The sequence below is a fragment of the Lotus japonicus genome, chromosome 1 (genome assembly GCF_012489685.1).
Source record: "Lotus japonicus ecotype B-129 chromosome 1, LjGifu_v1.2".
NCBI classification, from domain to species: domain Eukaryota; kingdom Viridiplantae; phylum Streptophyta; class Magnoliopsida; order Fabales; family Fabaceae; genus Lotus; species Lotus japonicus.
This window is the reverse complement of record NC_080041.1, coordinates 130,010,382-130,031,539: the sequence shown is the minus strand read 5'-3', so window position 1 is coordinate 130,031,539 and position 21,158 is coordinate 130,010,382. Positions and strand designations below refer to the sequence as shown.

At 33.3% G+C, this 21,158-nt stretch overlaps 3 protein-coding genes and 1 long non-coding RNA gene across 4 annotated transcripts; 2 read left to right on the top strand and 2 right to left on the bottom strand.

Moving 5' to 3' along the window:
• The first annotated feature begins 247 nt into the window (after window positions 1–247).
• On the top strand, window positions 248–4,364 carry LOC130730723 (protein trichome birefringence-like 10). The gene is made up of 4 exons (XM_057582799.1): window positions 248–914; window positions 1,726–2,115; window positions 2,896–3,054; window positions 3,391–4,364. Exons 1-4 carry the CDS (start codon window positions 523–525, stop codon window positions 3,782–3,784), a joined length of 1,335 nt encoding a protein of 444 aa, XP_057438782.1. The 5' UTR covers window positions 248–522; the 3' UTR covers window positions 3,785–4,364.
• A 923-nt stretch (window positions 4,365–5,287) lies between these two features.
• On the bottom strand, window positions 5,288–6,026 carry LOC130730724 (antifungal protein ginkbilobin-like protein). Its single transcript, XM_057582800.1, has one exon. It carries the CDS (start codon window positions 5,975–5,977, stop codon window positions 5,540–5,542), a length of 438 nt encoding a protein of 145 aa, XP_057438783.1. The 5' UTR covers window positions 5,978–6,026; the 3' UTR covers window positions 5,288–5,539.
• A 2,244-nt stretch (window positions 6,027–8,270) lies between these two features.
• Window positions 8,271–9,087, top strand: LOC130732684 (uncharacterized). Its single transcript, XR_009017103.1, has 3 exons — window positions 8,271–8,364; window positions 8,484–8,578; window positions 9,014–9,087. It is a non-coding gene; the product is annotated as an uncharacterized LOC130732684 (long non-coding RNA).
• Window positions 9,088–14,866: 5,779 nt separating this feature from the next.
• Window positions 14,867–19,045, bottom strand: LOC130730722 (aluminum-activated malate transporter 13-like). The gene is made up of 6 exons (XM_057582798.1): window positions 18,653–19,045; window positions 18,263–18,403; window positions 17,561–17,836; window positions 16,129–16,238; window positions 15,843–15,986; window positions 14,867–15,298 (listed from the first exon to the last, which is right to left on the bottom strand). Exons 1-6 carry the CDS (start codon window positions 18,969–18,971, stop codon window positions 14,945–14,947), a joined length of 1,344 nt encoding a protein of 447 aa, XP_057438781.1. The 5' UTR covers window positions 18,972–19,045; the 3' UTR covers window positions 14,867–14,944.
• Between the last annotated feature and the right edge of the window lie 2,113 nt (window positions 19,046–21,158).

Genomic DNA, 21,158 nt, shown 5'->3' with positions numbered 1-21,158 from the left:
TTAACAGTCATACCTGTCATATAAACTAACTTGTTTAACTATCGCCGCACTCAGAAACTACATAACATATTTCCTCATACAACCTCAGCATTTAACGCATAGTTCATGGACCGACTAACTAATCAGCGTGTTCCACATTCAAGGACCGAAATGACTATTTACCAAAAAAATTCTTAAAAAATTGCCGCCCTAAACCCAAAAGAATAGCAAAAAGAAAAGAATCCCACTCCCCCAAATTCTGCCCCTCTCCGCCACCATTTATTGGTGCCTATCCGCCATACATACCCCACCACTACCCACATACACTTTTTCAATCTCCCTTCACCTTCTTCTTCTTCTTCTCATGCTTCTCTGCCATTAATGCTTCTTCCCATTTTGCTTCTATACTATACCCCACTTTCCCTTTCACAACCCCACCTCTCTTAAACCTTCAACTTGTACTTCGAATGATTGTTCTTCTATAAGAACCAAAACCAAACGAAAACTCAACTCCATGAACAAGAAGAATCCAACACCACCACCATGACCCACTTGGATTTCCTCAAGAAATTCAAGCGCTATAGCCCTCTAGACCCTTCTCTGAGTTTCTTCTTCGCTGCCCTTCTCTTCATTGCCTGCTTCTTCTACCTTGATTATGGTGGGTTTCGCTCTAGGGGCACCACTCTCCTCGCCGTGCACTTCTCCTCCTCCCCCGTGCCGTTCTCTTCATCTTCTTCATCTGTTCAGTTTCTGGGTCAAGATGGTGATGGGTGTGATGTGTTTGATGGGAACTGGGTTTGGGATGAGACTTACCCACTTTACCATTCTGCTAACTGTTCCTTCTTGGATCAAGGCTTTCGCTGCTCTGAGAATGGTAGGCCTGATGCCTTTTATACCAAGTGGCGATGGCAGCCCAAGGATTGCAACTTGCCAAGGTTTTAACCCACCCCTTTTGTTCCTTTTTGTTCCTTTTTGGTCTGATTTGTTTATTGAAGCTTGCTTTTGTGTTTTGTTTTGATTATGGTTGGTAGAAGGTAGTGCTAAGAATAGTGAAGAAAAAAGGTTTTGTTTGTTGGCTATCAATGTTTGTTTGTGCTGTTTCTCTGATCACAAATGATTTTAGAGTTTTGTTTGCTTATAGGATGAGCTCCATTCATATGCTTCCGTGTAGATTGAGATCATTCTATTTCGATGAGTTAGTAGCTACCCTTTTGTTTAACTTGTGATTAGCTATTGAGTATTTGATGTAAATCGGTAACGATCAAGTGTTTGTTCTTTTTTGGCTTTTTTTTGTGTGTGTTGCTGAGATTGTAGAAAAGGGTGTTGAGTGTTGGTATGAAGTAAATTAGGATGTTGAGTTTGTATCAGCTATTTTGAATGAATGAAGAAGGACCTTTTTGTTATTCCTTTCTTCAAGTGGTGTGCCTAAATTGTCATTGTCTGCTGTTTCCTATTTCACTTGTCATTACCTGCCTTTCCATAAACTCTGGCGTATGGATCAAGCTCAATAGCTACTCAGAGTGTCTATTTTTCTTTATCCCAAAAGGAAGAAATTAAATAAATTTTTATTTAGGGGTAAGCTCTTTTTGTGTTTCTACTCTTAATTGGACACCTTGTCTTGCACTCAACTGTTTTTTGATTTGCATCTTATGGATCATTTTGCTTGTGTATACAGCGTACTATATTCAGTTCTTTTAACTAGGTTCTTGGAATTTAATATATTGTGGGGCTTTACTCTTGTAACAGATTTGAAGCAAGGAATATGTTGGAAAAGCTACGGAACAAGCGGCTAGTTTTTGTTGGTGATTCAATTGGAAGGAATCAATGGGAATCACTCCTTTGTATGCTCTCTTCTGCCATTAAAAACAAGAGTGCTGTCTACGAGGTTAATGGGAGCCCAATCACGAAACACATGGGCGTCTTGGCGTTCAAGTTTGAAGATTTCAACTGCACCGTTGAATACTACAGGTCACCATTTCTAGTAGTACAAGGACGGCCTCCACCTGGAGCACCTAAAGAGGTAAAAATGACTCTGAGAGTGGATCGCATGGACTGGATATCTCATCACTGGAGAGATGCAGATGTGTTGGTTCTCAATGCTGGACACTGGTGGAATTATGAGAAGACTCTGAAACTGTAAGTATTTTGTTATTACACTCAACTGGACTGTTATTCTTAAAATTAAATCTTGAAGTGACCCTCCATTTTGGAATTTTAATTACTAATACAGTTTATACAAATAAAGGTGAGGTTTCTAAGAAGAGAATTTATTATGATAGATTGAATTCTTTCTTACTTTGGTTTAGATGCTTACAAGCCGCTGCTTTCATTGCGCTGAAAGCTTATAAAGGGACTAACATATTTTTTGATACAAGTGTTTTGGCCGCAATACTCCTTTTTCGATACAAAAACTGTTTGGAAGATTGAACACATGAAATTGATTATTTAAGAGTTCAATTTCACTTAAGGAGGAAGTCATATAAAAAATATTTGATTGGTAAAATTAACAATCTCAGCAACAATAATACATGTAGTAGAAGATAAAGAGGTCAGAAGAAATCTATTACTTTAACCGCGAAAGGGATCAAAGCAAATCCTCTATGCACCTCATTTGCGAGGGTAATAATGACACTGCCATGTTCATTGCTCAGATGAAGAAATTTTGCAATGCAGGGGCAGTGACAGTGTTCACTATAGTATCCACAAACTACTTTAAATTTTGCCTGGATATGCTTATATACATAAGTTATGGTTATCTGTGCTTTATTATCTCCATGGTATCAAAAAGCATGGAGTAGCATATATTACTTTGTTAAATTTTTTACTCCATATGTGGTTAAGCTGTCAATATAATGTGACTAGTGTCAAAAAATCAATATAATGTGACTTTGATCTTGGGCTCATTGTTTTACTTAGGGGCTGTTACTTCCAATTAGGGGTGGAAGTGAAGATGAATATGACTACAGAGGATGCGTTCAGAAAATCAGTTCAGACTGTAGTTGATTGGATTGCTAGTGAAGTAAACACAAACAAAACTTATGTCCTTTTCCGAACTTATGCTCCTGTGCACTTCAGGTTTGTGTAATCTTTCAAATGGATTTGCCTATGCTTGTGTCTGTGTTTTGTCTGTCAATAATTTTCTAATGGCAAACTCAGTTACAGTGCTCCTCCTCCAATATATTTATTAGCGTTGATGAACTGACATTGGTTTAAACTCAAAAAAACTATACTGTTACATGGCTCTTTTTAGCACCTTTTTTTTTACTACAAAATTTGCGTTTGCTTTCCAACCACATTAGCTGCATGATAGGAAACTGTTGATGAATAATTTCTCTGTACCTGTAATGATTAATGACTGCTAACTTATGGATAAAGATATGAATGGTCCATAACACATGATGGATGGTGCAGGGGTGGTAATTGGAACACCGGTGGTGGTTGTAACTTGGAAACGCTACCTGATCTTGGCTCCATCCCTGAAGTCTCTGACATGCATTTCAGAACTGTCTTTGATGTCTTATCAGAGCACACGAGTAAATCTAGAGTTTTGAAGTTAGACTTGCTTAATGTCACCCAAATGTCGTCACGCAGGAAAGATGGCCATGCATCTATTTACTACCTTGGGCAAGACAAGGGCCCAGCCTCTATGCAGCGGCAAGATTGCAGCCATTGGTGCCTCCCCGGTGTTCCCGATTCATGGAATGAGATTCTTTACGCACTTCTTCTTAAGCGGGAGGCCTTTCGCGAACGGACTACGGCTTTTCGCGAACGGAATACAACAAGAGTTTCTCAAGTTTCAGTATAATCAGTCTATACAGTTTGCAAAGAACATGCTTATACAAACATTTGCCAACTCTTGCTGTGCTGCCATCTCTATCATTGATCAATGATGTGAAGCTTGAAGTTGATTTTGGCATCAGTGGTCAGTCTCATAGTTAGTGCGTCTAACTAATTTGTGTTCTCAAGTGAAGCGCATCTACAATTAATTCTGAAATCATACCGAGTTCTTGAAAGAAGTTTTTGTGAATAGCTTCTAAATTTCAGAACTGATTCAAGAGAACCCGATTCAAACATGTTAGAAGTAGGTCCTAAGCTATTCTAATTTCCTTCAAAATGATTGATTGATGACCCTCTTTGTAGTGGTCTGCCATTGTAGGTGAACACACCCACATGGGAACTTATGTTGGATTTTGAATTTCAGGGATAGCTTTTGTAGGGGAAAAATACATATACACTGGATCAGAATTCAGAAGGCATATATACAACTTTTTTTTTCTCTGTTTTGTTGTAAATTTCATATTACTTTGGTCTTCAAAAGTGTAGTAGACATTATTGAGTCCTTGATGTTTCGGTTTGTACATAGTATATAGAAAGTCCTTGGTTTATTTTTTGTTGGAAAAACGCTATAATTCATATAAACAAATGCATTGGAATAATTCCTCTGCATGGTGCTTGGAGTTTTCTGACAATCCATTAACTTGAACTGTGATCCGGGAAGATCGTTACGCCTCTATCATTGGTTCATGCATAACCTTGTACAAGTTCCAAGATTGTTTTGTACGTGAAGCTTCAAAAATCAAACTTTTTATTTGTATTTTCAATTCCCTTTGAATAATGCTTATACGTTGTTGAATATTAATTTTCTTGAAATTGACATTATGCACTTTGCTTGAACCGCACTCTGCACATTTTTGTAGTCTTCATCCACGAAGTTTCTTTCAATATTGACATCGCTTAGGTGTGAGAAGATTTTATTTCAACTTAACTTATTGCATAACCACGTATGTAAGTGTTTGATTAAGCTAGTGAAAATAACTTACGATTTATTTACAAGTTGTTTTGAGATTATCATTATAAATTGGTTAGACTAGTTTGTAAATGAGTGTTTAATTGAGCTCTATACCTAAACGCATTCTTAATTAATAACCGAGTTTGAGGCTGAAATTTTCCTTGAATAATGTATCATGCCAATTGGATCATGTTCTGAGTGTTGAATACAAAATTGACTCAAAAGCTGTGACCAGAATCTTGTATTTCAAAAGCTGATATTAGTAGCTTTTAGTGTCTCAGAAGCAAACACATTCAATTCTTGTAGAATACATTTGATTTCGAGAATTCAAGGTTAGACTCAATAATTTTTTAAAATCTACTTTAAAAAGACATTTTATTCTCCCAAAAAAATCAAATCAAGTGAGGTATATTGAGCAATTTACCTTTTGACCTTTTGAAAATTTTAAATCAAGCAACCGACATCTTATTTAACATGCATAGTGTTCCTAGACTATAAAAAAGGGGAACAAAACAAGGAGAAGATGATACTCAAAACTAGACTGGTAAATCACACTACAAAGTGAGAGTATTAGTTACAAAACAAAAACCTTTCAGATGAAATCTTGAAAACCAATGCATACATAGCTCCAACCTTTTGTTTCTAATGCAGGATAGATAGTAGATTCTCACGTTGAAATGAGAATTGATTTTGGAAGAAGTCAAACTACTTCTAGTTGCTTTTGTGTGAGCAGAAGGGATTTTGAAAGATTTGAACGTGAATCCAAACATGCTAATCGTCAAACGGGTATTGCTCGTACCTGAGTGAACAATCACGGAGCACCGAGCGAGCGCCTACCCGTGGCGTCCGACATGTGTCATATATGTCCTGTATAGCAGCTCCAAGACAGGTTTTACAGTCAGAGGACGTGAGATTGAGGTTGCAAGAAGCATGACCATAGGCAAATGCATTAGGATAAGGTGAAATGTTGTGGTAGTCATAATTCTTATGAGCTGGAGTTTGTGTTTCTAAGTCGCTAAGGACATAGCTTAAGCTAATTGCAAAAGGGTCCCCTGAGGTGTAGGTGACACCGTTGCAGAGAACGTTGGTGATGTTGGTGTTGGGAACACTATCAGCAACACTCCACAACAGGCAAAACAACAAACCAATCACAGTTGACAAGTGTATTGGAGGGAGGTTCATCTTTCTGTTATCTCTCACTGAATTCATTCTATTGTAGTGGCTAGAGTTGATTTGATAACAATTTATGACTTATGTATGAGCTCCTTTTTATTCTTTTCATTTTTAATAAAAGTATCCTCACTTTGGAAAATAATATTATATGGTGAAGCTAGCTAATTCTTCCAATGAAAGTGTTTTCAATGAATAAGGCTCGAACCCGAGACTTTGCTAAAGAAAAATTAAGCATGTACCACTTAAATTAACCTTGTATCGGTTTATTTATATACTCTTATAATTTTATTTTCATAAGCTGGTCATATTAATTTATATAAATGATTACACCTAATAAACACTTATATACTACATTTATTATTGTGTATGTTTAATTATGCTGTTTATATTTTAATATAATACCAAAGCTTTTGTTTTTTGTTAGTTGTATTGTAATGACACAATTTGGAGTAGTATCTTGCACTTCAAGGGCCTTGATCTTTTTTTTATGATTCCTCAGGGTAGTAGGAGAAAGTTGTGGACAACGCTGCTTGATAAGCTCAAGGGTTACACAAAGAGCTAAAAAAAATGAATATCTTTTGGTCCATATGATCATGTTTATTGATTTATTTTTAAGAACCTCAGAAGTTGATTGAATTACATGAACCTGGGTTGTGACAAGGTGGATCCCAGCGGAGATTTCTAGAAGAGAAACGTGCTCTACTTAATTGCCGGCCATTTAAGCTTTGTTTTGTTTGACGTTTTGACGTGCATGTTCAATATTTTTTTTGAACAATGGAATTTAAAAACAAGAAAAATAACAAACTAAACATGATTAGCATAACAATGCCAATCCGAAGCAAGTAAATGATTCAACTCAGCCGGGGTAAGGACAAATTCTAGAGAGAGACTTGAAGCCGCAACTCCATGGAGGCAAGCAGAGCCGTGTACAAGCATTTTGGAACCTAAGACAAAAAATATTAAAGTAACATTTATTACTAACACTCAAGCAAATAGAGGCGATAAAATATAAAGAGACTCAGGGTAGGTCTGATGCAAAGTTTCCTTCAAATTTGCAGAGCAAGGACCCAAGACCACCAAGGGAAGAGCCTTAATATATTATATAAAAATCAATTTTATTTTAATCTTTTAGATTTTTAGGTGTAATATCATTTATCATCTATAAACTATATAAAGGGAGAGTTTGAGCAACTTTGGGGGCAAACCAGTCATTCAACAATTAATTTTAAAAACTATGAAAATTGGGCATGGGTATTTTAGTAAAAAAGTAATTTATTTCACTTGGATTGAATCTCAGCCGTTGATTCACAAACATTTGATTTACCAAAATGCCTAATAATGATTTGCAAAAAAAAAGTGCCTAATAGTGGATTATGAGAAGTTAGAAAAATTAGGGCAATTTAGGAGTTACATACATTTAAGAAATTAATTTATAAGAAGTTTAAAAATATAACCCTTTAGCATCCCACTTTAAATTACCTAATGATGTTACAACAACCATTCATATTCTACAATCATATACTCATGCTTTCTATTATTGCATAGAAAATAAAAAATGTCTTAAATGTGCATATATGCTACATATTTTTATAAGCACAAAAGATTTTACAAAAATATTAATGCAATTTAGAAGTTACATATAAATTAGGAGAATAATTTAGAAGAAGTTTAAAAATTTGTAACCTTCAAAATTCGTTTAAAATCCTACATCAAAATATCTAATCATGACACAAAAATAAATAATTAAATCTAAGAGAAAAAACCATTCCACTTCTATAACTCCATTCCCATTTGCTTACTATATAAATAACAAAAAAGTCTTCATCTCAACACACAATTTCCAACTCAAAAATATTTATCTCTGAAACGATTTCTCACCCTTTCGCGTTGTTGCATATGCCTCAGTCTCAAAAATAGATAACTTGGTTTGCAAAAGAACCATTGTTTATCGCCCTCTAAATGAGGCTGAAAGATGAAGATCACAAGCATAATTCATCAAATTATGGATCTTCGACCAACGACACAAGTAAGTTTCGTACATATCAATTTGTTAATTCTTTCTTTTTTCTTATCCAATTTTTCTATAAGTTTAACATTCATGAATCCACCATTATCATATAATGCCTAATTCTAACATAGAATCAAATCAATCGAGCCAAGGAACTTCTGTGAGGTTTCAACAATCTAACATTTCTAATCGTAAAACAACTTTTATTTGATTTATGTTGTGTTGGTGGTTTGTTTATTAAATTGTTTTTATATATTCTCTAAAAAATATTTTCAATGTAAATATTTGTATACCACAACATTGTGAATCTCCCATGTAAAGGGTTTGGCACGAAGCAGAAATTCACCGGTTCAGAGAAACCATGTCAACGACGAAGGAACTTCTGCAAGTATTCAACAACCTAACATTTCAAATGGTATGTTTCCAAAACAAAAAAAATTCAGTTATTTTGTGTCGTTGCTTGATTATCTAAATTGCTTTTATATATTCCCTAAAAAATCTTTTAAATGGAAATATTTGAACAAAACAATGCAGCAAATCAAAGCATAACAATAGTATCTCCCATGTAAAGGCCTCGACACGAAACCGAAATTCACAGGGTTGGAGAAGTCATGTCAATGATATAAGAAGTAAGTATCTGCCATTTAATTTAATCTAGGTTTTTTATTATTGTTTTATTTTTACATCAAAATGGAATATTATTAATAAGAAATGTTTCATGAGAATAATCCTCTCATAGATAAGTCATTTCAAAATACCAACCGAAGCAAGAAAATTACATTTAGCGTTGTGCCTCATTAAAACCTTCATAGGAAAAACTCAAATGGGATAAAAACCTATGGTAGGAAAAAGAGTACACATAATTCAATTGGTGGTCTAACTCAAAATGATATCAACGAAGATGAAACTCAATTGCATTGTTAAAAAAGAGGTGGGGGACATTCCATGCATCTTTTAGATCTCGGTTAGGATATTGATTCTTCAAGTGTCTTGACTTTCCACTGACATGAAAATTTAAATTATAGCATATTTTTAATAAACTCCCCTTATAAATTGCTAAGCAGCTTCACACAATTTCGACCACGATCATGTTTTATCTGATGAAGACGAAGATGTAGACCATGATAGCTCATCAGGTGATGCACTTATGTTAATTTATTTTAATGCATTTTTCATATAATTTATATCGATATTTATTTTACCAAAAAAAAAGTTACTTTCACAAACTGACATATTTGTTCAAGTATATTTAATTTAATTAAAAAATAGAATAATAATAATCATAATAATAATAATAATAATAATAATAATAATAATAATAATAATAATAATAATAAGCATAACTCATTATGTTGCTATAAAAGTTTACCTCATTTAGAATTCCATGATATAGTATTTTTTAAAGTTTATAAATCAAGCAAATATGTGCCAAAAAAGGATTATGATGATGAAAGATACACTTTTAATATCACCTCATCAATTTTTGTTTTTGTCTGTTAGCTCATAGGTTCCAGTTATGAATATCATGTTTTGAATGTGTCTATTCTAACTATTTTGGACTGATAAAATCATTCTATATCAGAATGAAATCTTTTTTTTTAAGTTAGTTATTTTGACCAGTCCAATCTTCCAAGTTCTATTTCAAAACCTAAGGAAGATTGTGTTAATGAAAGCAGGCACTTCTCTTTGCTCAATTGAAAAATTATAAGGTTGATCTTTTTAATGACAACAACTTCTACTTATTTTTCTTTTGATATTTTGCTATAGCCCTTGAATGGATGTTGTTTGTTTTGGTACATGTGTTCTTCTCTTCATTTATCATTTCCTTTATTTATGCACCCACAAAAAACCATAATGAGTTCTTTTGATTTGTTTGTTCATCCTGTTAAAAAAACATAGAATTCCATGAAAGGTTATCCCCCCCAGCCCTCAATGACCCATATTGTATACCTCAGACACGGTGGTTCTTCTACCTGTAGGTTGTAGGAGTCATGCTGAGAAGGTTGTACCCATGTCAAGTCTCTATAATGGCCAAATGGTATATGATGCTGCAACAGAGGATCTCATATCATAACATTCAATGTAGTAAACAAGAAGTGTTGGACTTCTTTTCTCTGCACCCCATTGGAAATTTGGAAGGAAAAACAACAATAGCCAAGGGTTCGGTTTCTAAGAATAGTTCCAAGTATTCTTTATTCTTATTTTTTTTTAATTCTTCTACCTTTATGATAAATTTAAATTTGATGATTTTTGGAGAACATGTAGTGTTCATTTGATTTTTCCATTCAAAAACTCATAAAGGTTGTTAAGTTTTGTTAGGACATCGCAAAAAAAAAGTTAAATATTTATATAAAAACTAAACTAAATCATTCAATATTTAGAAAACAACCACAAAGAAATATAAATATTACGCTTCTTAAAAAGTCAAACGCATTTATCGCAAAACTAAAAAAAATTCAAATTCATATTTTCTTATACTTAAGTAAAATTAATTTTATTATGTTAATTTAGAAACTCTATTTTAATAATGATAACAAAAATAATATCAATTTTAAAAAATTTAATGCTAATACACAAAAAGACACGGGTCAAAAATTTATCTACAAAATAGTTTTGATACATTAACAAATTAAATAATTTTTTACCTGTTAACTAATATTAGATCTAAATTGAATTTTTAATGAATTTTGGTCATTCTTTAGATATAATAAAGAAGAAGTTTTCGCAACCTTGAGGATAAAATAATAATTTAAAATTTTATTATACTACATTGAAAATTTGACTATAATTATTTTGGTAAAAATGCAAATTATTCTTCTATATTCAATCATGACCGTTCGTTTCATAACAATCTCATTGTCCTTTTGCATTCCAAATCTATTCACTAAACTTAAATATAAAAATCAATGCATTCACATAGGGGTCCTAAGAACCTTTGAAGAGACCTTCAATATTCTTCAGTTTTTTCAAACCTTCAATATTCTTCAGTTTTTTTAAACCTTCAATCTTCTGTAAAGCTTAAATTATAGGTATAAATACCTATTTGTCCATACTCTTTTGCCAGTTTTCGTATATGATTTCATAGATTTGTTGGCTCATTGATTTGTATGTGTTTCACTATGAATTTTATTTTTTTGCAATTATTATATGCTTTTGTCTTTTTGGATTCTGAACCTTTTATACACTTTTCGGTGTTCTAAAACCATCACAAGTGTAGGTGTCCAATAGTGGATTATATTGTTTTTATGTACACCAATCTTTTTTATTCGGATTCTTTCCTTTTTTTTGGTACATCGGAAAGATAAATTACACCCTCTCGGGATTGATCTCTAGACTTTCCTCTCCCCTACCCATATGCCTCCCAGCTCTTACCACTTGAGCTATCATTAGAGACTCAGTTTCTTTCCTTAAATGTTAATCACTTTGCATATTATAAAAAACTTCACATTTCTTTTGTCAAACTCTTCACATTTTCAAACGTTAAGTGGATTAATTATATGAAAGACATAAAAAACATGAAAAATAAGATGGTTTTATGTTGTAAATCACCCCAATTTAATTAGTGTGATCAAAACAGTATCATGATTATGGAGTCATAAATATCTAATAAAAGAGTTATCTTTGTAACTTATATCCTACTCTATTTGCCTCATATCTTATAAATGTCCCAATTTCTTCTTCTTTTTTTTAAATCTGCTTCGTGCCAAACCCTTTACATAGGAGATTCACATTGTTGTGTTTTGTTGTGGTATACAAATATTGATGAGGTTCATTTTGACAATAATCAAATATTCAGACCGTAAATGAGATATTACTCAGCTTAATATTCACATGTTTTTTCGTTGATTTCAAATACTCTCATTGGACACAATACTGTTTGAGTTGACAACATTAATATCATGGTGGCGTTAGGGCAAAAAATATGTTTAAAACTATGAGGGATCATCACATCATCACATTGGGTAAACAGCAAACACAAGTGTGTTGAACACCTCATCTTTCATCTAAAACCTTAAAACATTAGGTGTATGAATCATCTTACTTATAAACAGCTCAAAATTGTCATTTTATTTGTATGTTAGACTTACTCACACTTGATAGTGCCTTTTATAATTATTTGAATAAACAAAATAAAATTAACACAAGTTTTTTAAAAATTACAGACAACAAACAAAAATGAATATCCCCGTGCATCGCACGGGTAAAAAATACTAGTATTTTTATAATCAAGCAATTTATCCTCATCTAAAGCTTAAATTTTTTTTGGAATCAAATCAAAAATAAAAGTTAGTCTTATATTGCAAAAATTGTTCAAATCATGTCTTTATAAAAACTAATTGATTGGTCTAATATGTGTAAAAATTACTAAAAAAGATTCTTCAGGTAGGTGAATGTGTGATCTCAATACTAAATTTTTTAATAGTAACAATTTTTTTGGGGGCCTAAATTTTTGTTTTCTTGGTTTGGGGCCTTAGGCTATAGCCTTATTGGCCTTGGCCTTTACACGACACTGGAGGCAAGCCTAGCACACATATTAGCCCCATGCAGTACATGACATAAATAAACACACCACAGACGGGTAGAGATATCCACTATCTCCACCAGCAAAACTCCCAAGAGCGACGCTAAAGGGGGAGTCCAATATCCGAATAGCATCAAGCGAGTCACTTTCATAAATGACACCGAAAACCCAATCACAGGCTAAGAGAAGACCATGCTTGATAGATATCAACTCAGCTGAGAGCGCACAAGACCCATTATAGTGGAGCCTAAAAACCCACCCTGCCAAGCGGCTGAGACATTACGAGCAGGGGTGGGAATATGTCAAGCCGTTCGTAGGGGCCTATGACCTAGCCTAACACAGGCCCAGGCCAGGCCAGACCAATTTGGTAAATAGGCAAGACTTAAGCTTTTTGAAAAGCCTATTTAGTTAAAAAGGTCAGGCTCAGGCCATTCAACAAGCCTTGTAAGCCTTACAGGCTAGCCTATTTAAGTAAATATGATTATTATTTTTTTGGTAAATTGTAAATATGATAAGTATAAATATATTTTACCCTTGATGATGTCTATATATTAGAAGTTTATAATAATATATTGATATTATATACTTATTGAGATTTTTATATATTTAAGCAAATTGACTTATATAACGATTGAAAGTTATAAGTCTTTTTAAAAATAAATATATGACGTATTTAAATATCTTAATATGACGTGTGATTTTAAATTGGCTCTTCAACTCTAAGAAACCAACATAATCTCGTTTAGTTTTATCACTACCTATTAGCTAATAATATTATAAGTCTGATTGTTGAAAATATTATTTTAGTATAATTTAACCCGTTAGCTTATAGGTTTGATAGTTTCTTTACAGATAAATTTGTTAACAAACGTAAAACTCTTGTTGTGAAACGGGCATTTAAACAGGCTACCAGGCCAAGCCAGACTTTCGGAAGGCCCATGCCAGGCTCAAAAAAAAGCCTTTGATAGGCCATAAGCCAGGCTCAGACCTTAAGATTTTTAAACAGGCTAAACATATTTAAGCAAAGCCTACCTAGGCCCAGTCTATTCCCACCCCTAAATTTACAAACATGCCCACCAAAACCAATCAATTGTATGTGCCTATCAAAACTACCATCAGTATTAAGCTTAATTGTAGACCCACTCAGGCAAGACCAAAGACACTTGCTAGAGCTGGAGGAAACAAAGACAAAAGAATGATTTAAGAATTCATCACAATCCGTAATGGAAATCATGATCTACTATAACATACTCCACGGTCCAGGGAGAATCCTAAAAAACTGCACTATTACGCCAATGCTAAAACCACCATAGAATAATAGCAAGTCGCTAAATTGCTTTACCATTACTCGCCCAAACATTTCATTTGCTATTTCTGTGGTAGTAAGTTTCTTCAGTCTTCTTGTGATAATTATTGGGATGCAACTATTGGAATCTTGAGGTATCAGGTATGTGAAGAAATTTCCTGGTCAAGATCTGTTATATTAGAATAATAGTCATAAGTAGGTGATTGGTTATTCAAATGCTGCAAATTAGGCTAGATCTCCTGATAAACGTTATACTTCAGAAAATAAGAATTTGGAAGTTGCTGCTATATCTAGTGTAAATAGCTAAAATTTGTAGAAATCTCACGGATAAGGTTGTTTTATGATCAGATTGCTCTTCACATAACCTCTAACCCAGTTTTTTATGATAGAATTTAACACAATGACATTGATTGTCATTTTGTAAGAGAAAGAGTGTTTTATGAATTATGATGTACCATCATTAACTACATTAATAGTAAAGATCAGCTAGCCAACATTCTCACAAAAGTCCCTTGGAGGATCCTGAGTTGAATTCATTTGTACTAGGTTTGGTACTTATGATCTATGTCAATTTCTTTTATCACATTCAAAAATGGAGGTGTTCCATACTCATTTGTCTTAATTTGTCATGTTTGTTTCTAAAATAAACTTTCATAATATAGTATTTTGTTCTAAAAAATGAACAGAATGGTACTATATCATCCTATTTTAAATTGTTACCGAAGCAACGCTCATGATCTATATGGTCCAACTTCAGGAGAATTGCTGATGAATGAAGAATGTAGTTTGTGGTTTAGCTTCTTGGCGAGCCCTCCGGCGGCTGCCATCCCCTTGTTAACAGAGGACTACCGCGCCACTCTTTTGTGTTTTGTCTCTTTAAGCACTTATGTACCAAAAAAAGTAATGCATCCATAAAATATTTTAGATTCTCTTCCAATTTTACAGGCTAAATAAAAAAGTAGATGTGCATAAAAAGAATGACATCGATGTAGTATTATCTTTTATTTGACATTATTTTCATAGAATTCGGACACCTATAATTTTATTTGCTCCATATCATACCTCAATTACTTCGGATAATATGTACAATACTCAAAATACATCTATAATATTTGACCCCAAAATTGGGAAATGGCTTATTGTACATATCCTATATGTGCGTAGTTTCTAGGAAGAAACTGGAGTTACATGGTTGCGAAAACGAGCAATATCTCCAAGTTCCACCACCTCTTTTACCAATTCCTCTACCTTCTCCACCACTTCCATAAGCAAAAACACTAAACTTGCAATGGCTAGAACTTCCTCATTCTCAAGTTGTGCTACCATGGACGTTGAAATCACCAAGCTTAGCTCTGTTCTCAGTACTTTTAACTTAGCCAAAAAAGTTCCAGCCTCTGCTTCACATTTCATCATTTGCTTCATGCTATCTCCGAGTTCTCGAAGAGTCCAAGCAAGTCTTGACCCAATTGCTTCACATGGTTCTAATTGGACCAAATTTGACTCCCTCAAAGATGCCGTGGGCTTCACCAAAAAAGATTCATTGAACCCAAATAAATGATCAGCCCATCAAATCTCTTCTTATCATTTTGCAACTATACAAATTTGTTGAATAAGATTGACCAAATATTGACAAAAAAAAAATAAGATTGACCAAAAAAAAATTTGTTGAATAAGATTTGACCATTTTTTTTTGTTGAATAAGGAAATGCTAACAACACATTTTTTTAAACAAATTTTATCATACATTTTTTTTTATGATTCGTCCATTTTTAGAAAGTCAACATATAACCTTTAAGTTAAAAAAATGTATGATAGCACATTTTTCATATAGAATGTGTTTAAAAAAATTAAATACATTTTTCCTTTGAATGATATTAGCACACTCAAAAAACAAAATTTTGCCTAAAACAGTGTGCAAAAAATGATGTACATTTTTATTTAAAAGGAAGTTTTGAAATTAAAGAAATATAAAAAATAAATTAACCATGTTATTTATAATTTTGAGTGTGCCAAAAACAACTCCCTTACAAGATTGCTAGTATTTATAATTGTGATAGCTAGCTACCTGTTTTGAGGCTTGGAGACAACGACCCACTGCAAGAATGAACGCAGCTAACTCTCGAAGAATCTCTCCAATCTTTAAGTACTTTTCCCAAGGGTAGCAAAATCCAAATTTTCCATGCCAGGGTTCCCATTTTGCAAAATTTGCCTGAAAAGAAAAGAATAAACTTTGGTCTAAAATGATAGCTCAACATAATATGTAGTTTTTTCTAATTGAAAATATATGGTCTAGTTCTTTTCAAAAAAAAAAATATGGTCTAGTTTGGGAAAGAAATTAAAAAACTACATACCAATGATTCATCCTTTGACTTGGAGTTCAACACCGATTTGCAAACTGAGAAGCCATCACTGGCTTGATTTTCATTTTCATCAATCATTTTGCAACATTCCTCTAAGCAACCTGTTATGAAACACGATGAGTTTCTTTCTTCCTATTCCATGAATAATGTTACTTACACACCTCTTATTTGAGGGGGAAGAGGTGGAATGAGGAAAGAGATAGGAAGAAAAGAAAAAGTAAGAGAGAGAAAGTATGAGATATGATAGATGATAAGATGAGAGAGGTAAAAACAAAAAAAGGTGGAAATGAAGTGTTTAAAAAATGAGGTGTGTATATATCATTGTTGCTATTCCACCATTCCAAAACAACAGTTGTAATATAAAGTAATGCACACACAATTGATGATAGGTAATAGTAGAGTTAAATTGAAGTGAATGGTGAGAATTATAATAGATAAAAATTGAAAGGTATGCGAGAAATATAATATTAGATAATGATATATATGAAGAATATATGATAAATAGTCTTGAAACTCTAAAGAATATTGTTATTTGTTACGTAAAAGGCAAGACAAAATGCAAGAATAGTAGTATATATTCCATGTTTCTCGTCAAATTCTTTTTTCTTTTTTAATTAATAGATATATGTTTTAGAAAATAACATATGTCACGTTAGGAAGTCATGAGTTTCGTGGCACATATAGCAAATTAATTTTTAAAACAACAATCATTTTATAAAATATACGTGAAAAATAAGGGTGCACATGAGTCGGGTAGATCCAATCAACCCAACCGGATATGATAGCAAAAGTGTGGATTGAATTGAGCAAATGAGTCTAATTAGATGAATTTTTATGGAATTTGATCAAGTCTGGTTTGGGTATCAGGTTCGCGAATGCACCATCCAAACCAACCTTTTACCCAAATGCATAATAATGTTTTATTTAATAAATTTTATGTTACTTTCTAAAATACATTAAATGATACTATTTCATGTTATTTGACAATTATTTTGCGTCATTTTGATGCCATTTGTAACATATTTACAATTTTTTACGATTTTTTTTAAATTTTTAATATTTTTTTATATTCAAGATTTATTATTATCTTAACGACCTAATCAACCCGAATATTGTCTGGTTGGTTTGGTTTAAGTTCGAAGGTAAAAACACTTGAAATTTAACCTGTGTGCACCTTTAATGAAAAACTAAAATAAAAACTATTTTGAAATGAGGAAATAGTTTGTTTTTAATTTAAAACTAAAATTATAATATCTAAACAACTTGGTATTGATCATATCAAAACTGTAGCCACTTTCTATTTTTGCCTCTTTTAGTTGATCCAGGGACCAAGACTTACCTTACTAAAATACACCATGTTATTCTTATCATATTCTTGCTGACTAGATAAAAAATCTAATAAGTTAAAAGCAGAATATGTTACCTTCAATTGTATTGGCAAGGTCATGGAATCTTGAGATAATGGAATCATGAAATTCATCACTGGCCCACAAGGGAAATACGAACAAGCTCACACAAATGCACACGATGAAACCCATCAGGATTATCAAGAAACGTTCTCTGGCTATGTCCCACACTTTCAAACCAGGATGTGCACCAGAAACCACAACTAGATTGAAAGTGAGAATGAGTACCATCATTCCATAATCGTATTTGTTTTTGATGCTTGGAACCAGTCGAAAATATGTAGCCACCGATCCTGAATAGTGAATTTCATACATGTCAAAATCAAATATCTGGAGAAATTTATGTAAGTAATTATAGAGCACGAGAATTAATTCTGATAAAAAACAATAGCGTGTTTGCAAATGTGTTATGCGCACACGCTAATGCACGGTTAGATAGAAGTTATGTGTGCATCTATATTTATGTTTAAGTTGGCCGAAATCATATTCACTTTAAGAGATATGAATTGATAAAAAACACATTCTAATTTGTGTTGAAATGTGTAGCAATAGAAATACAAAACACATGATTCCTAATAGGCACTAAATTGATCTAAGCATCCTATTAGTATTGTCAGTGCAACTAAAATTTCTAGTACTAGTTATAGAAGCCAAGAAACTTGAAAATATTTTTTGGAGTCTTTCTCAAACTGATTCAAGGAGATTTATCAAAAGCTTACCAAAGATAAATACTGAAGTTCCTATGATAATTGAGCTGCCAATCCCTCCAATGCATTGGGCCAAAATTGCTGCTAAGCAACCAAGTCCTCCTCCAACAACAGTTCCTATTCCACGGTTGAAGCCCTTTCCTAAGGTGGCACCTGACACATTGATCAATTTGATTCATGTTTAGCATCATTGCTTCAATACATTACTAAGTGCATGTTTGGGAATCCTTGGACAATTGATTCTAAATGTAAAATCAATTTTAAGAAGTTTATATATATATATATAGTTTTTTGGTGTCAGAAGAACTGATTATGAGGAAAAAGAAGTCGATCAAAACACGCTATAAATGTTATTTTTATCTTGCATATTTGCAATAAAGAGTAATAATCTAAGAAAAGTACCTGCAGAGAATTCAAAGATGACAATTACAGTCATGAGAGCCCACATAGCATTTTCTCCTACTTGCTCAAACAGAGGATTCAAAATGTACAAGAGTGAAACCAAAACCAGGGAGATTCCAACTTTGATACTGTGAATAATCTTCCTAATGTTATGGTCACTTTTCTTCTGCTTATTATCCTTTGGATAAGAAGTAGTAATGGGGGCAGGAGAGCTGTGGATTTTATTTTGCCTAAATAGAAATTGGAGTGTCTTTACCTCCTTCACAGGAACAACACTGTCTTCTTCATTGCTAATGGATATCACATGAGTTGATTCCATTTTGTCTTCACTCCCCTATATTCCTTTCCTTTTCCTTCTATGACATTAACTAACTCGTTTGCTTGGGGAACCTCTAGTTGAACAGAGACCCTATTTATACTATCACACATATTAGTGGATATTGATGGAGAATCATATTTTGTAAATAATAATGATATTCAGACATATTTCTCTCCATTGTCAAACAACCAATTATCATAAAAGCTTAAGTTGTTCGGTAAAAGGCATATGAATGATTTTATATTATATCTTAACATGCCCCCTCACCCAAGAGATCTTTGGGTTGAAACGTGGACAAAGTTGACAAAATAATAGGCAAATTTCTAGATCACCAAAAAAGAATGTGGAGAAAAACCAAAATAAAATGGTTCCTGTAATTACGGTTCTCGCATAGGACAGATGTCGAACGCGATGCTGGGACATCCGGTTCGACAACTGACTAATAGTAACAACAAAAACTTTTAAAAACAGAAGTAAACAGGACACAGTAATTGTTAACCCAGTTCGGTGAAACATCACTTACGTCTGGAGGGTTTTCACCCATAGAAAGGAAATCCACTATCTCAAGATTCAAGAATTACAGACACTCATGAACACTACAGTTCATAGTTCACTTCCTAATCTACCCAGTGTATTTCTACTTAATATCTTAACCTAAGTATGAGAGCCCCTCTCACTTTCCCTCAATCACTGCCACAGTGATTGGTAACAAACAATCAACAATCAGAGTTTGAAGAATCAAAGAACACATAACACAACTTTGCTTTATAGAATCAGGGAGCAAAGTTTGTTCACAAGAAACAAGGACAAAGAACAATGAACAACCCTAAAACACTTGATCTCTCTATATTAGCTTCGGTGGTCTTCAAGCTTTAGGTCTTCATCCATTTTTATATACTTCAGCAGCAGCAAAGGCACTAGGGTTTGCTTGAGTTGAAATAACAGATTTCAACAACAAAACAAATCAAAACTGAATCTCCAAGATATTGTTTTGTTTTTCAAAAGTAAAGATAGAAACAAATCTTTTAACAAAGATTGTTTCAACAAATAACAACCCACAAATAAAACCCTTCTGGAACAGCTACTTGATCCTCAAGTAACTATAAAAACATATCTTCATAAAATCTTCAAGGGCCCACATCACGTTCCAAGCAAAGGACTGATGTCCTAGCTTCACGAAATCAGATGTCAAGGCATCTGCTTCGACATCAGATTGTTTTTGACAAAATGCAGACCACAATGTAACAATAGTTCCACCTACTAGAAACTAAACGGGGATGCTGCCTACTACTAAAATCTTGGTTTTTGCAACAACAACTGCGTTATTCTACGGAAGAAGAAGACTTTGAAAGAACAAAGAAGTTTGAATCCGAAAAAGTATGTTTAGGTAGTTCCTTCACTAGCTTATCAAAAAAAATGTAGTTCCTTCACTTAGTACAACAGAATGAGGAGGTTGTATCATTTCAAATCCTTATTCTTATGGAAGAGATGAAACGAGAAATACCGATATCTTCCTACTCGAATAAGAAGTCCTATAGTTGACAACTCTTTTTTATATAATAATTCGACTTATTGCTCCTCATCCAACTCACTTACATGTGCTTAAATTCAAATTTTTATTAGAAGAATTGAGGGCGGGCCGGAAAGTGATTGAACTCTAGACCGCTTGGTCATTGATGCTTTGATACCATGTTAAATAACCAATTATCTCCAAATCTTAAATTGTTGGATAAGAGTCAAATGAATGATTTTAAATTATATTCTAACATTTCTTCTATCATTTTCAGACACTTAACATAGATCTCGTTTTTCTCTCTATCTCTTTCTTCTATCATATAGCATATCCATTACTTTTCTCAGTTTTCTTCATTTCCCAGTATGAATTCATATTTCCCAATGGATTCATGTTGGATATTTGCACTATTTGAATTTCCATAAATCATTTTCCTATTGCAAAGTATCAAATTGGTGGACATGCTGGCCCTTCCCAACCTCATATTCAAGACATGACTACTAAGAGAATAAATGAAACAAGTACCACCAATATCTTCCGCTCAAATTACCTTGATCAGGGTAAACAAGTAGGATGCCCTCGATTAGTGACCTTATAGTGGAACACGTTTGCAATCACCAACTCCCATACTTTATGAGATAATTGTCTTTCTGAAGGACCTTTTTTTTCCTAAT

Bases quoted from the DNA above. Each gene is read 5' to 3' on its own strand.
- LOC130730723 (XM_057582799.1), top strand. From the start codon at position 523: ATGACCCACTTGGATTTCCTCAAGAAATTCAAGCGCTATAGCCCTCTA. The intron at 2,116-2,895 runs GTAAGTATTTTG...TGTTTTACTTAG, and splicing joins TATGAGAAGACTCTGAAACT to GGGCTGTTACTTCCAATTAG. The intron at 3,055-3,390 runs GTTTGTGTAATC...TGGATGGTGCAG, and splicing joins TATGCTCCTGTGCACTTCAG to GGGTGGTAATTGGAACACCG.
- LOC130730724 (XM_057582800.1), bottom strand. From the start codon at position 5,977: ATGAATTCAGTGAGAGATAACAGAAAGATGAACCTCCCTCCAATACAC.
- LOC130730722 (XM_057582798.1), bottom strand. From the start codon at position 18,971: ATGGAATCAACTCATGTGATATCCATTAGCAATGAAGAAGACAGTGTT. The intron at 18,404-18,652 runs GTACTTTTCTTA...TCAATGTGTCAG, and splicing joins CATCTTTGAATTCTCTGCAG to GTGCCACCTTAGGAAAGGGC. The intron at 17,837-18,262 runs GTAAGCTTTTGA...TTCACTATTCAG, and splicing joins AACTTCAGTATTTATCTTTG to GATCGGTGGCTACATATTTT.